General features: G+C 46.6%; 1 protein-coding gene across 5 annotated transcripts in view; it reads left to right on the top strand.

The window, feature by feature from the left end:
* Positions 1–12,757, top strand: part of zdhhc3a (zinc finger DHHC-type palmitoyltransferase 3a) — a 58,623-nt gene extending 45,866 nt beyond the window's left edge. For all 5 annotated transcript variants that reach the window (XM_039737349.1, XM_039737346.1, XM_039737345.1 and 2 more), the window contains one exon: positions 10,640–12,757. In XM_039737349.1, the coding sequence (XP_039593283.1) occupies positions 10,640–10,834 (195 nt within the window). In that variant the 3' untranslated portion in view covers positions 10,835–12,757. The remainder of the gene's footprint in view (positions 1–10,639) is intronic.
* The last annotated feature ends 2,463 nt before the right edge of the window (positions 12,758–15,220 follow it).

Below are 15,220 nucleotides of genomic sequence, written 5' to 3'. Positions count from 1 at the left end.
AAACCTTGTGCTACTCTTAAGAGAGAAACTGAGACCTGCAGTGGACAACAACAGAGGAGGAATGCTGTCCCATCATTGGGCCACTTTAAAAGGTACTGTACTGTCACAGGTTCACCTCTGATGACAAGATTAAGAAAGTGGAGCAGAGCTGGAATTGGGAGCAGCCAAAAATCTGCTTCAGTCAGTGGAACAACACAAGAAGAACCGCGAACTGCAGGGGGACAACATGGAGAAACTGTCACATTCATCTGCTCACAGTTACCACTGTTAAAAGGTAAATTGCCTTTACTCTTTGATTCTCCCTCATATGGATATTGTGCAGTCCATTGTTTAATTTAAATAAGCATCAATGCAAATTTCACATGTGGATGAAGTAAGAGCAGCCTCTATTAGTCGATACCTCAGACACCTCAAATTAGAATCGGGTGCACGTGTTTAGAACGTCACTGGCGAGGATCTCCTCTGAGCCGCTCCTCCTATTTAAACCTCCGCTATCTTCGTTTGTCATTTACATTTACATTTATGTACTTTTACCCAAAGTGACTTACAAAAGAGGTCAACATAATCCAATAACAGCTGCCTGGGACCTGTTTGTTCAGCAAGTGCAGTAGGACAGGTAACAGAAATTGAATGGCACTAGTGAAAAGATGTAATAAATAATAAATATATAATCGTAAATTATAATCAATAAAACAAATAAACTTGAAACAACAAATTATCCAACAACAGGGGTGCCTAATACGGCGATCGACCGGTAGATCGGAAAAGTAGTGCACGTAGATCGCATTGCATTCAAAAAACATTTTTTTAAACATTAGCCTATCATATATCCTCCCTATGGCATTCGCCACCTGATTGACATACAGGGCGGCCAGTCTGAGATCTCTTCTCTTCTAAGACACTGGTCATCCCGCCCGCACGCACGATTGATCAAACACGTGAGCTACTGCAAAACTCCGGCTATCTAAGTGATCTAGTTAGCCTTCCAATTTATATCGACTAAAGAAGGGATTCAAAAAAAATTGTTGTTTATGGGCTGGATGTGGAGTTGGAAGAGGATTTTTTTCTCTCACAATGTCACAATCGAAGTGTGTTTGTCTGATCTGTCAGTCTATCATTGCTATTCCAAAGAAGGAAAATGTAGAAAGGCACTTTCAAACTGTTAATACAATCTCCGAAACTGACTTCCTTCTGAAAAGCGATCTGAGAAAGAGAAAGGAGAGGGAACTAAAATCACAGTTAATCGGACAGCCGTCATTTGTCACTCGGCTGAATTCAAAAGCAAAAGCAGACACACCAAAGTATTGTTCAGGGAGAGTCACTCGATCATTAAGCATAAGAAGTCCTTCCAAGATGGAGAGATGAGGCAGGTGGCTAAGGAGAAATACCTACTGAGATTTCAAGACCCCTGGCCGGAGATAAAGGAGTTTCTCCTCGTCATTAAACATGCAGAATACAAGCAACTTAATAACGATCAATGGCTGCTAGACTTGGCATTTTTTTTCCGACCTGACCAACATGTTGAATGAGCTTAATTTACAGCTGCAAGGAAAAGAGAAAACCAAAATGGTCAATATGATCAGCTCAGTTAATGCTTTCAAATGAAAAATGCAACATCTGTACTCAAAGCTGCAGCGCCTGATTTGGGGAACATCCAAAACCTCGCGTCAGAGCTGGAGACGCAATGAAAGGCGTGTGTGCAACTTGACAGCATCCGCTACACAGAGCAGATTGAAAATGGAAAAAAAGTAACGATTCGAGTGTCGCCCAATGTAGCGGAGTAAGAGTAGCGTTTCTTCTTCACAAATGTACTCAAGTAAAAAGTATGGTGCAGTAAAACTACTCTTAAGAAGTACAATGTTTAAAAAAAAAAGTTACTCGAGTAAACGTAACGGAGTCAATGTAACTTGTTACTAGCCACCTCTGATACTCAGTATATATAGATATATATAGAGAGAGAGAGCATTTTTAATGTAAGTAGATCATTTTGACCCGGTCATGTTAAAAGTAAAAAGTGTGGGCACCCCTGTCCAACAACATAAAAGATTAATTTGACAGATGCTTCTTAAATTCATTGAGGGAGTCAGCAGTACAGATGAAGGTGGGCAGCTCATTTCACCAACTTTGAAGTACACATAAGGGTCTGGATGAGACTTGACACCATGTTGAGGTGGCATCACCAGATGCTGTTCAGTGGCAGACCTGAGTGGGTGACAAGGAGCACAGCACCTCCCCAGTATCTCCATACACTCCAGTGTTGACCCACTGACTACTCAGTAGACAAGATGAATGGGTGCTGCTACAGGGAGCCAGTGGAGTGACATGTGCCTGTCTCGGCTGGTTAAATATTCTGTGCCATCTGCAGCGGTTTGATAGCACTTATAGGTCCTCCTGCCAGGAGCGAGTTGCAGTGGCCCAGACATGTCAAGACCAAAGCCTGGAACAGAAGCTGTGCTGCATACTCCGTCAGATAAGGTCTGATCTTCTGCATGTTGAACCTGTATGAACGAGAAACAGTAGAAGTGTGGTCAGAAGAAGATATGTAGCTGCTCATTAGTCACCACCCCAAGGTTGCGTACTGACCTGTCAAGTTTTATGTGACAGTGAGCCAAGCTGTACAGAGAAAGAGAGCTGAGCAGACTGGCAAGCCGGGATCACAAGAATCTCGGTTTTTGCCAAGTTGAGCTGTAGGTGGTGGTCCTTCATCCAGGTTGAGATATCATTAAGACATGCAGAGACTCTGGCTGACACCATATTGTTCTCTGGAGGGAATGACAGGTACAGCTGTGTGTCATTGGCATAGCACTGATAAGTGAACCCATGGGATTGGATGATGGGACCCAGTCAAGTGGTGTACTGAGAGAAGAGTAGAGGACCCAGCACTGGTCCTTGGGGCACACTTGATGTGCCTTTGACAACTGTCCTTGCCAGGGACACACTGTAGGATTTGCCTGAGATATACGACTCAAACCATCTGAGAACAGAGAGGGGGCCATCAAGGATGTTGGGGTTGACTGTGCCAAAGGCAGTGGAGAGATCTAGATGAATCTGTACCGATGACATGTTGGTAGCTCTAGCCAGTCGCAGCTGGTCGACCACCTTTAGTAGAGCCATCTCAGTCTTGAAACTGGACTGGCTGACATCGAGCACTACATTCTGTACAAGGCAGGATGAGACCTGGTTAGAAACCACGCGTTCTTTCAAAGCAGAGAAACAAACCCGTACTTGTTGAAGTGTGATCACCATGCTGAGAGCGAGCTCTAGGAGGTCTTTAGAAAGGTTCTGCGAGTCTCTGAAGGGATTTCAAAAGATATCCAACTTGCCCAGGCCAGGCCCTTGGTTAGGTCAGCTCAAGGGCAGAATTCTCAAAGACACCCAGAAGTTCACTGTGAGGCCCTCAGGTAGCTCTTTTCTCTGTTAATGACAAAGTGCAGGAGTCCGCCATTAGAAAGACGCTGCACAAATTACATCTGCATGGGTTGTGTGCCAGTTGGAAACATTTGGGCAAGGCAGAAGTTTCGCCAAGAACGCCTAAACAAAGACCAGGACTTCTGGGACAATGTGGACAGACGAGGCAGACACAAAGGCAATAGGCCTCATGTTTGGTGAAAACTAAAAGACAGCATTTGACCAGAAGAACCCGATGCCAACTGTAAAGCATGGAGGGGAAAATTGGTGAAGATGTTCTGAGTTGGGCCTGCTTGGCTGCATCAGGGCCCCCTTCACGGAATCCACTAGGAATTCATCATTGCATGCAAGACCACCCTCAGAGCTGAGAAGCTGAAAGAACTTTCTACCAGTCAAAGTCAGAGACGGCTTGCCAGGTCTAGGAAACACCAACTTGAGAGGGGCAGTAGCAGCTGGTAGACCGAAGGGTCTGGGCATGTCATGTTATTTTCTAACCTGGTTAATCCAGACTGGGGTCACGGTGGGTGCTGGAGCCAATCCCAGCTAGCCCAGGGCACACGGCCATTGCAGGGCTGGACCCAAGGGTGCATTTGCTTTTTCCACAGATGGAAATGACGTATCTGTTCATTTTTAAAATATTTTTATTGTTTTTGTTGTATATCCATTACGTCACCTTAGTCTGAAGCTACTGTTTACATGAAGGGCCGACTTGATGGGTCAGTTGCAGTGTAGGTGAGGTGCTATAGTAGTGATGGGCGATTTGAGAACGGTTTGTTCTTTGTGAGCGACTCTCTTTGGTGAATCCTTTGAATTGCTTCAGGAGTGCTGAAGCGCGTACGTGTCCTGCGTGATGCCGCCATCATCGTCTTTCATTTTGTTAACACTGGTAGATGTGTAAGAACCCCCTGACTTGTGAGACTCGACTCCTCTGATTCCTAACCCGGACTCCGTCTAACGATTCTCGTTCATCTGACTGGAAGTCGCCCAGCTCTCTCTGTCACTCGCTCGTGATTGTGTAATGAAGCGTCCTGTTTTAATTATGCATCTTAAAAGCATTATCATACTTTGAGTACGGAAAGAGAACAATGCCATTTCAACGACCATGTCTGCGTAAAAAGCCATATGTGTGGCGGTCACAGCTGGCGTAATTGGTGCTTCAGTAAATTCTCAGAACAAGGCAGAGAGAGGAGTGTGCCACCCTCTTTAGTGTTAAAATGTTGTTATGTGCTACCGAACACGTAAAGACCAAAACATCGACATTAACACAGTCGGAAGAGTCTGTCGAGTGTCCACTCTGTACCGATGCAGATTTACTAAATGTCTTCATGTGACACGTTTTGAGTCACCAAAGCACAGTCTGATGTCACAATGGGACCATAGATGTATGTTTCTGTGCACACTTATTTTTTTCAGTTGCTCACACATGATAGGGTAGAATGTTGGTGCCTGACCTTCACCTTCGTCGTACCCCTTGTGTTAATGTGGGCTGCCACAGTGCCAGGCTTAGCAACTTCCGCACTTTCCCTGCCGCAGACATTGACAGTCTCTGCATTGTTATCAGTGCTTAGGGGGCAAACGACTTGCTTGTCCTTACACTCGATCACAGTTATTTTGGCTGTTTGTCGCACAGCTGCTGTCCGCTTCACACAACTGAATTCACCAGGCATGGTGCGGCATACAGAATAGCACCACATTGTGCATCAGGCTCGCCTGCCATGTCAACGACCGATGACCAGTTCACATTGTCATCACTGTCACTCGAGTCAAGCAATGCTTCACTTTCAGCTCATTCTACAACTGAGGCTCCACCCCACTCATGAATATTGATGAGTTACCTTAGAGTGGCAAAACACAGAAATATTCCAGATTTTCTGCAGCATGATGCTATTTCTTCCTCTAGATGGCAGCAGAGTGCTGCCCCAAGTGTCATTTGGACTTAAAAACATAAAGCAGAACATAAAATGTCACCTCAGATCTGACTCGGGTTTAATTGTATTTACAAAGAATTTCGAGTTGATTCACGCTCAGAGAGAATGCCAAGGAGGTTAAAGGTATGGATTGGATGTGAGCACTCGACTGGAAGATCTACTTAAAGCAGACCAGCGAGTTTGTTGTGTTTCATTTCTCCATGGACGACTACTTGTTATGGTGTTGAAATTTGGTCTGAAATGAAAATATGCAGGGAATGAAGATGACTAAACAGTAAAGACGTGTCTGGACTGTGGCAGCCATGAGGCTGGCGTGTTGTGTTACAGAGCAGCCATGCCAAGCTGAAAGTCCTCAATTGTTATCCTTGTCTGTCACCTTCCTGATAATTAGACTCTTCACTTGGCATCCCCACCTTGTAAGTCTGACAACTTTTATTGAGCAGGAGCTTCACAAAGCACACCTTCTGGCGGAGACGCGTTGCCATAAGTGTTAATCATCCATCAACGGTTGACCCCTTGGGCATTTCCATGTTTCTTTGTGTGGCTCAGTTTGGTTCACTCTCACTGGTCAACCCTAAACACTGCGAGGACATATTTGAAAATGTTAAATAACTCGTTCTGTGAGTATTCACCCCTCAGCCATAACCCACGGCAGGAGGCTTTAGTCAGGAGTCTTCATTGTGGCTTCAGGGCGCTGATCTCGGCCTGTTAGTGCAGCACAAAGAGAGAGGAACAAAGCAAATTCTGGATAAGACCGTTCAAAAGCCGCAAAAGGAGTGCAAATAAGATACAATAGGAAGATAGAGAAAGTGATGGGGACCTGCCAGGACCCCATTTGATGTTCTCATCCCTCAGAGCCTCTCTCAGGACACGCAGTTCAGAGGACGGGCCTTCCATAGCGGAGCTCCGTCTCGTCTCAAGTAGTGAGCCTTAACTTGTGGCCCGTGGGGTGGAAGAGGTGGGACCTCCTGTGCTAAAGCGGAAGTGATGTCTTTCATTACAGTAAGTTTGCTAATTGATGTTAATCGTTTATTTGCGTTGAGGTGTGAGAGGTTTGAGTGACCGTATGCAGGTTCCTGTTATTATTTTTACTGATGATTCAAACAGATGGCACTAGATCTCTGAAGCCGCTCCAGGAGCGATTGCTCCACCTCACCACCCTACATAAGAGCCGCTAGTGAGAGACATGGCCAGGGTTCATTCTCTACGGCGCCACGTCTCGCCCGCTGCGGCTGCAGCTCCCCTGAAATGTGTTTGGGACATCAGTTGTCTTCAGTGATGGGTGCTCAGGTACCCGCTTTTCTCCTCTTCAGCTGTGGTTTGTCGTATATTAATAATAATCACAATACATTTTATTTGTATAGCGCCATTCCCAGGCTCAAGACGCTTTATTCTCTGGCCACCCTCTTTATTGTGTAATGCGTCAAATGCCATACACGCTGTGGTCAGTCACTGTACTTCAGCACCCCCACCCCATCTTCCCTTCTTTACCGCTATGACAGAGGATGAACAGGCAGGAGGAGCAGCTACACATTTTATAAATCACGTATTGTAGGCCATTTGTCCAAATTATAAGCAAAATAAAAAGAGTGTGACAAAACTGCCATTACAGCCTAAGTAGCAGTGGATCTTCTGTCACATGTTGTGCCTGGCTTGGTCATCAGTGCCGCATGTCCTTCGAGTGGAGCATTGAAAGAGACCACAAGCACGTCTCACAGTATGGCTGCTGAGATAGAGTTGTCTTCATTGTGGAAAAAATGTCAAGAGAGGTAGGTGGTCTTCTCTTCATGACAAGACGATGAGAGAGAGACCAACGTATACCATCCTTATCACAACACCTGGACCGATGGGTGGTGGCAGCTCCTTTGGTTCATCCAATCCAATCCGTCACTTTAGTCACATTTCATGCCCAACCCCAGTCCTCCGTCAGGGAGGGGACGTTCTCTGTGTTTCTCTAAATGGGAAAAGGATGATAAACCTTCTGGTCCTCCAGGTCCTCCAAACTTCTAAGTCCGCACTTGTCCTCTCCAGTCTTTCTTCTTATTCAGTCTGCTCACCTCTCGGATATTTGGAGCTCAAGCTTCTGACATTTCTGCACAGCTGACACCCTGCACAGCACCCCCTAATGGCTGTTTATTCCCTTACATCTGCTTAATAGATGTGATATTGTTCAATTATCACCATGCTGGATACACTATATTGTCCAAAGTATCCTCCAAGTCATTGAGTTCAGGTGTTCCGATCACTTCCATGGCCTCAGGTGTATAAACTCGAGCCCCTCGACACGCAGACGGCTTCTACAGACACTTGTGAAAGAGTGGGCCGCTCTCAGGAGTTTGTTGAATTCAAGCGTGGCACCGTGAGAGGATGCCACCTGTGCAATAAGTCCATCCGTGAAACTTCCTCACTACAGTCAACCGTTGGTGGTATTATAAGAAAGTGGAAGCAATTGGGAACAACAGCAACTCGGCCACGAAGTGGTAAGCCACGTCAAATCACAGAGCGGGGAGAAGTCAGAAGTGCAGAAGTCGCCAACTTTCTGCAGAGTCCATAACTACAGACCAGCAAAAGCTCAAGAACAGTGCAGTGTAGAGAGAGAGCTTCAGAGAATGAATGGGTCTCCACGGCCGAGCAGCTGCAGCCAAGCCTGACATCACCAAGTGCAATGCGGAGCATCAGATGCAGTGGTGTAAAGCCCACCATAACGCCACTGGACTCGAGAGCAGTACAGACGAGTCTGACCAGGAGAACGGGACTCGCCAGACTGCATTGTGCCAAGTCTGGTGGAGGGGACATTATGGTGTGGGGTTCCAGTGAAAGGAACTCTTAATGCTTCAGCATACTAAGCCATTTTCATTTTCAGTTTGGGGATGGCCCCTTCCTGTTCCAACATGACCGCTCACACACACCAGTGCACAAAGCAAGGTCTGTAAAGAAATGGGGGACCTGGACTGGCCTGCGCAGAGCTCTGACCTCAGCCCGACAGAAGACCTTTGGGATGAATTTGAGCGAGTCAGGCCTTCTCGTCCAACCTCAGTGCCTGACCTCACAAATGCTGTCCTGGTCTCCAATTCCCATAAAGACACTCGTACACCTCGTGGAAAGCCTTCCCAGAAGAGTCGAAGCTGTTAGAGCTGCAAAGGGTGGGCCAACATTAAAGTTCATGTGTGTGTAAAGGCAGGCTGTTGCCAATGTGGTGTATCACAGTGCACCGTGAAAGGAAACCCCAGCAAACAAACACAACAGATCAGCACTTCAGGAAACGTCTGCTGTCGTGTGATCTTAACTCTCAGCATATTTCAACACCATAACAAGCAGTCATCCATGATGTTGAGCGCTACAACCTCGCAGGCCCGCTTTCAGTAGATGCTCCAGTTGAGGCCTCACATCCAGCCTACGCTTTAACATCCTTGGCGTTAACTCAGCTGGGAATTCTACATAAATACGGTTAACCCGCGTCTGACCTGGGGTGACGTTTAATGATCCGCTTTACATTCTTAAGCCCCAATAACACTCACAAATATTTCTGTCCATTATGCCACTCTAAGGTGACTCATCAATATTCATGACTGGGGTGGAGCCTCCAATGAAAAACACAGCTGCCAACAAAAAGCCATAAAGGCAGTTGTGGACTGAACTGAAAGTGAGCCATCACTTGAATCGGGTGATAGTGATGATGATGACGATGATGATGTGAAATGGTCATCCGACGGTAACACGAAAATTGAACCCAACGAGTGATATGGCGCTGTACAACCAAACTGCCGTGATATGAAGCTTCAGTGTGGTGTGACAGTAGCTGTGTCACTAAAAGGTGACATGATTGTGCACAGTAAAGGAAAACATTGTTGCTGTGGTCACAGTGTGGCAACTCTCAATGCCCGTGTCGGGGAAACGTAGAAGTCAGTAAGCTGTGTGCTGTGGTAGCCTATGATGACACAAAGGGCGCGTTGATCAGGTGTGTGGATCAGGCACAGACATTCAACACCCTAAGGAGTAGGCGACGGAAAAAATATAAGAAACACGTCAACTGGCCTGACCGTGACATCAAGCTGTGTGTGGGTGACTCAAAACATGTCACATGAAGGGCAACATCGTGTGTACAACATCAGCATCACTACAGCAGTAGACGCTCGGCTGGCCTTACCGACTGTTTATCGTATCGTAATAACCTTTCATCGTTTTTCCAGGGGTGGACATGACGCTAAGGACGCTGCCATATTGTGGTTACCACAAGGAAGTCAATGCTAACAACGAGCGCTTGGTTTTCTAAATTTATCTTCACATCCTGGACGGGCGCATTTTCAAACCAGTTTTCTTGGAAGACCCATTTGCTGTAAGCAGCTTGAGACAGGGCTTTGGTTCTGCGCTGATCCGCCTCCTTATTTACATCAAAACTCCACCCACAATGGCGGCTGTGAGCAGACGAGTAAACAGGAAACGTATTGTTACCTCGAGAAAACAGGACCAAGAATCCGCCATAAGAGAATTATGTCTTGTTTAACTTCGTCATCAGGTGGACGCCTTTTCTTAAATCGAAATCTCTGCTGCCTCAGCCTGCTCGTATTTGGTAACCGTAAGCCCTGCTGTGAGGGGCAAGAACAGCCAAGGGGGGTTTCCAAAACAATTAAACTAACAATTCACTTTAGAACACAATTTAATGTGGCAAATTAGAAGAAAGAACTTTGACTTGAAGGGGCATTCGTTAAGAGGCCTCAAGTCCAAACACGAGCCGGACCCTTCAGTGCCGCTTCGTTAATCACTCAAGTAGCTGGGTGGGTGATTTTGACCCAGTGATGGTTTCAGAGAACCCATGATACGTGAAAGTTGTGTGCTAAATTTCTGGTGGTACAATCACAGAAGGAGGGCAGGCATACAAATCGTTGAAAGCCTGGCACTGCCCTGATGTACACGTCCGTTGTCAGAGCAGATGGAAGCTTTTCACCACAACTACTTGTTCCTGAGTTCTAGGGTGCACTTACCTTTTCACACCTGTCTCTTCTGTTTGCCTTGTCACCGGAGGTTTATGAACAAGTGATTTTGGGGGGCACTTTCTTTTTCCCAGGCCTGTACATGGTGGTTTTCTACTGCACCTTGTCATTGCCAAGCCTGTTGCCCCAATACCCCAGCTTTGGATAATCAGGTCGAAGGCTCTTGAGGTCGACAGGCTGGGCACACTTGGCGTGAGTGGCACAAAGCCAACATCATGAAGGTTTTGTTTTGCTGTTTCAGCTTGGATGGCGACAGACCTGCCATCCACACCTGGCACCTGAAGTGAACTGACCCGGTCATTTGTGTTGCAGGGCATCGAGCGCCTTAAGCAGGAGACGGTCACCTGGGAGAAGACGATGTACTGGGCGGGCATGAAGGAGGCATTTGGAGGTCCGTTTTCCATCGCTTGGTTCAATCCGTTTTCCGGTTTGACATGCCGGAGAGAGAAGTCCACTTGGATCTGCGTGGCAGAGGCAGCAGTGACCGAGGAGGATGGGGTGTTGTAACGGACCCCCTCTACGCCCCCCCAAAGTGGGACCATTGTGCTTTCATCCCTGAGGATTGTCCCCAGCGTGCTTTTTGTCACCCTTACATTGGTCACTTCTATGCAAAGATCAGGTGCCTTGAGTTTACATCAACGTCAAATGTTGGGTTTCACCCGCTGACCGGCCGAGAGCTGAGTGACCCCACTAGTGTCCTCCACTCTTAAGTCACCTGAAAAAGCAGCTCCTCATTACAGCGAGAACGGCAGGGTGCCCGCTGGACTGAATGGCACAGAAACCAATGGGTAGCAGTGGCTAGTGTTGGGGGAATTGGGGTGGTGGCGCCTTTCATCAAAGCCCCTTCACGTATTCCACTTGTGCCTTCTGCTGTCGTTTTATAGGAAGGCAGCATTTCAGCTGCCAGCGCTGAGTCCCTGTGTGTCCCTAAGTTGGTCATTTTACATGCCAGGACTGTCACTGAGAGAAAACAAATTAGAAACCACTGCATCTGATCAAATAAAATAAAAAGAAATCACCTTGTAGAAAGGAGCTATAAAAAGGGCAGATTTAGTCCTCTGATCGACTGACTCCTTGGATATCCCAGAAAACCTGCCAGTCCCCCCATAGTGGAAATAACGGGAATGGGACGATCCTTTTATAGTGAAGAGGGGCGCATAAAAAGGCGCTACATAACCCCAACTTTCCCACCTGACTCCATCTTGACGTGAGGACAGTCATTATAGAAAGGCACTATATAAAGCTACAAGGACACAGATTCAGCACCACCGCTTACTCCGTGTCACCCCACCTGTCATATCCTATGCAGTAGGAGCATACCGGACCACTCTTGAGCCTTTTCTAGTGACAAAGACGCTATATAAATCCACAAGGACACCAATCCAACCTCCATGCCACTCCACCTGGCTGATCCCACATAGTAGAGGTACGGAATCACGTGCGCTGTTCCAGTGATGAGCCTTTTATCACAATTAAAGGCGCTATATAAAACTACAAAGGCACAAATTCAGGTCTTTGCCAACTTGGTGCCACCCCACCTGTCATATCTCATTTAGTAGACACAAGCGCACGTGCTGCACCACTGACGAGCCTTTTGCAGTGATGAGGGTCACTATGGAAAGGCGCTATACAAACCCACAAGGTCTCACCCCTGCTGACTCCATGGTTGTCCCCGAGTAAGTCACTTCACGTGCCAGGTCCCACGTTGCAGAGACCACTGTACTACTCCTGTAAGTTGGCTGGTGTTCACTCTGAAAAGGCGCTATATAATAGCATACACCCCGGTGACTCAATGTGTCTGTACACCCACCTGTGTCCCCATCATGGTCACATGTGCTATTGTCATCGTAAGCTGGTGGCCTGGCCTGCTGTTTCTGTTCTGTTAAATACCAAGGAGTTGGCTGACGGACGTCACCCTGTAGGACAGACGTCACCTCTTAAAGCTGAGATGAGTGAAGTGGGACCACCTGTCAGTCCTCGCACCGTCATCATCTGTCAAGTGCCTCGGGCGGTGTTCTGTGTGAAAGGCGCTATATAACTGTATAAAATGTGCAGGTCCCCAGCACTGACTCTCAGGGCAATATGGATGCACAGTGAACTGCTGTGCCTTGGGGGGTCCACTATGAAAGGCGCTATACTAAATAAAGTCTGACCAATGGCTGTGTGAAGTGTTTGCCTGCACAATGCAGAATACAAAGTGACCGCTTTACAAATAACAGCTGAATGAGTGCTTTGTAACTATTCTTCTAAAGAAAGGCGGGCGCTATATGAAATAAACCTCGACTGACTGTGTGGTGACCTTTTTCTAACAAAGTGCATTAAAAAAGCTGGAGGCCAAAACAAAAGCTGACCGGTTGTTCTGCAAAGCCGTTTGACGTCGGCTTCATTTGAAAGGTGCTATAAAAATAATAAAGTCGGATTGTTGTGTAACTTGTTTATTAGACGCCTGTTGCTCATGTGAACAGCGGGAGGCGCTCTTGTGGCCGTCCCTCTGAGTGACGCCGAGAAGGTGGGTGTGCTGATCCACAAACAACAGACCTCCAGCCTCTCTGGCCCTTCCGTTGGACCCCATGTGCCCCTCACTTTGTCTCCTGTCTCCCTAGAATGGAGGAAGAGAAGCTGCTGGACGACTGCTGAGGTCATTTCCTGGAGTCACAAAACCCCGCCCCTTACTCTCCCACTGGTATTTAACGGACGTAGCCACCGGAAGTGCGGGTCATTCTTGGACTGTCCTCAGAGTGACATGGAGCTCCGGACCTCTTAAGTCCTTGAGTTACTCCTGAGACAACGAGAGTCGCTTGACTGTCTGGACTTCAAATGGGGAATCGGCCAGGACACCCAACACTTGTTACGTTACTCTTTGTTTGCTTTCACTACATATATATATATATACTAGGGAGCTTCGCTCGCCAACCCCCAGGCGGGCACTACCCGCTAGCCTCTTTGTGGCTCTGCTGCCCACGTATGGGGAAGTGGATGTTCAATTTAAACAGATTGTTATTTTCATGGGAATTGTGACGTATGCATAACAGAACTAACTATTTTACATTACAGCGCGTGATTAACCACATAAAAAAGTGAAAAAACGTAATAAATTGAAAGTAAATCCAGTTTCATGTTGTTATACGTTTTCATTCTGTTTGGCTTTGAAATGAACACACAAATACTTTTTAAACGTACACTTTTACTGTAAAACGTTTGATTCCGTGTTTGGACTTTGATCGTGACAGCGCGACGTATAACAGCTCGCGAGTGAATTTCATTTCTTTCTTTCTAATAAATAAAACGACTTTTTCGAATGTTTGCCCCTGAGATTTGTTCATTGTCAGAGCCAGAGCTCTTCTAACAGGAAACTGTAAACGTTTGAATATGAACGGCATATCGAGATCTCCTTTGGTGTCCCATGCTGTCCCCTGAAGATGGACTACATCACCTTTTTTGGATTCGTCCTTCTATCAACAGACTTCAGCCGGCAGAAGACCCGACGGTGTTAACGGTTGTAGACATTCTTCTGCATGCTATTGTAAGTTGATGTTTTCATCATCACCACCAGCTGTTTCAGTCTATTGATACGCATTTGACCAATCTGACGTGTAACCGATCGACAATTTTTGCGTTAATTCGTTTGACTTCATCGTTTCCCGGTGCTAGGATTGCCCGTGTGCTCATTTCTTCTGTTGATGAAATTCTTCAATAAGATTTGGACAGAATATGTCTTCTTTTATTGGGAACGTAAGAGCTGAGAGCGCAAGAACTGTGTCTGTCAAAGCATTCACACCAATGAGAGGTGAGAGGGCGTGGCTGAACATGGTGGAGAGGAGGGTGGGGCTTGAACAAATCTCATGGCCAAAGTCTCGTCTCGTCGCAGGATTTCTTTTATATAATAGAGAGCCATAATAATATATATTTGCATACACACACAGTATATTTGGCACAAACTAGAAAAAATGAACCTAAAAAACGTCTGCCCAGCATCACATTCGGCGAGACTGTTCAGGTTGAGTGTTGCAGGTTTTATGGACACCAAATTGCTATTTTAAAAGAGCAAACGAGCCTCAGTGAGGAAAGAAGCTCACTGAATGGGTTTGGAGAAAAGAGGCAGCGGGACGCCAAGTGGCAAAAAAAAGTGACAGATCACCAGGAAACAAACAAGATGACCCGCACTCACGAGAGGACACCCTGGAAAACAAAGTGAAGCCCTGAGAGCTGGGCACAGCCATCTTGAGATCATCAAGTCACATGACTAGTTAAAATAATGACATGGAACATCAAGAAAAGACAACTCAACAGACACGGAAGGATCATGACGCCCACACTGGGAGGATCCTGGCTTGGGTCAGCTGACAGAGAGTGCCAGTGGCGTCACCGCTGGCTACAAGTGAGCGGTGGGAGGCGGAGCCCATGATGTGAGCGTGCAGGTAGTGGATGAGGCAGAAGAGAACGAGAGGAGCTGCATTGGAGGAACCATGGAAGGTTGGAGAGGCCGAGGAAGGAGACAACCCATAGACAGCAAAATCCAAAGCCTTCCAAACACAGAGGCTCATTTCAGTGAGTTTAGTAGTCGTTGAAATCACACTGCAGGCGGATTGTTGGGACCATTTGATGAAACGGTATGGGAAACAAAACTCTGCTGCTTCACACATCGCTAAAGACTGGTAACTGGTGCACAGGGCAAAGCATAAAAAGAGGAATTATGGGATTGCGGATCAGTGCGCTGCAGGTCGTTTGTGTCCAATTCCATCTTTGATCTCACATTAGTAGCAGAACTGAAGGTTGGGGGCTGACAGGACGCTCCTCGCACAGGTTTAGATTTCGAAAGAATTCATTTTATTAAGTGTGGCCTATTTGAAATCGACACAAACGAGGTGACAATTGCATCCTGCTTGTTGACAT

Source organism: Polypterus senegalus, chromosome 15 (assembly GCF_016835505.1).
Source record: "Polypterus senegalus isolate Bchr_013 chromosome 15, ASM1683550v1, whole genome shotgun sequence".
Classification (NCBI taxonomy): Eukaryota; Metazoa; Chordata; class Cladistia; order Polypteriformes; family Polypteridae; genus Polypterus; species Polypterus senegalus.
Note: the sequence above shows the minus strand (reverse complement) of the source record. Positions and strands in the feature narration are given on the sequence as shown.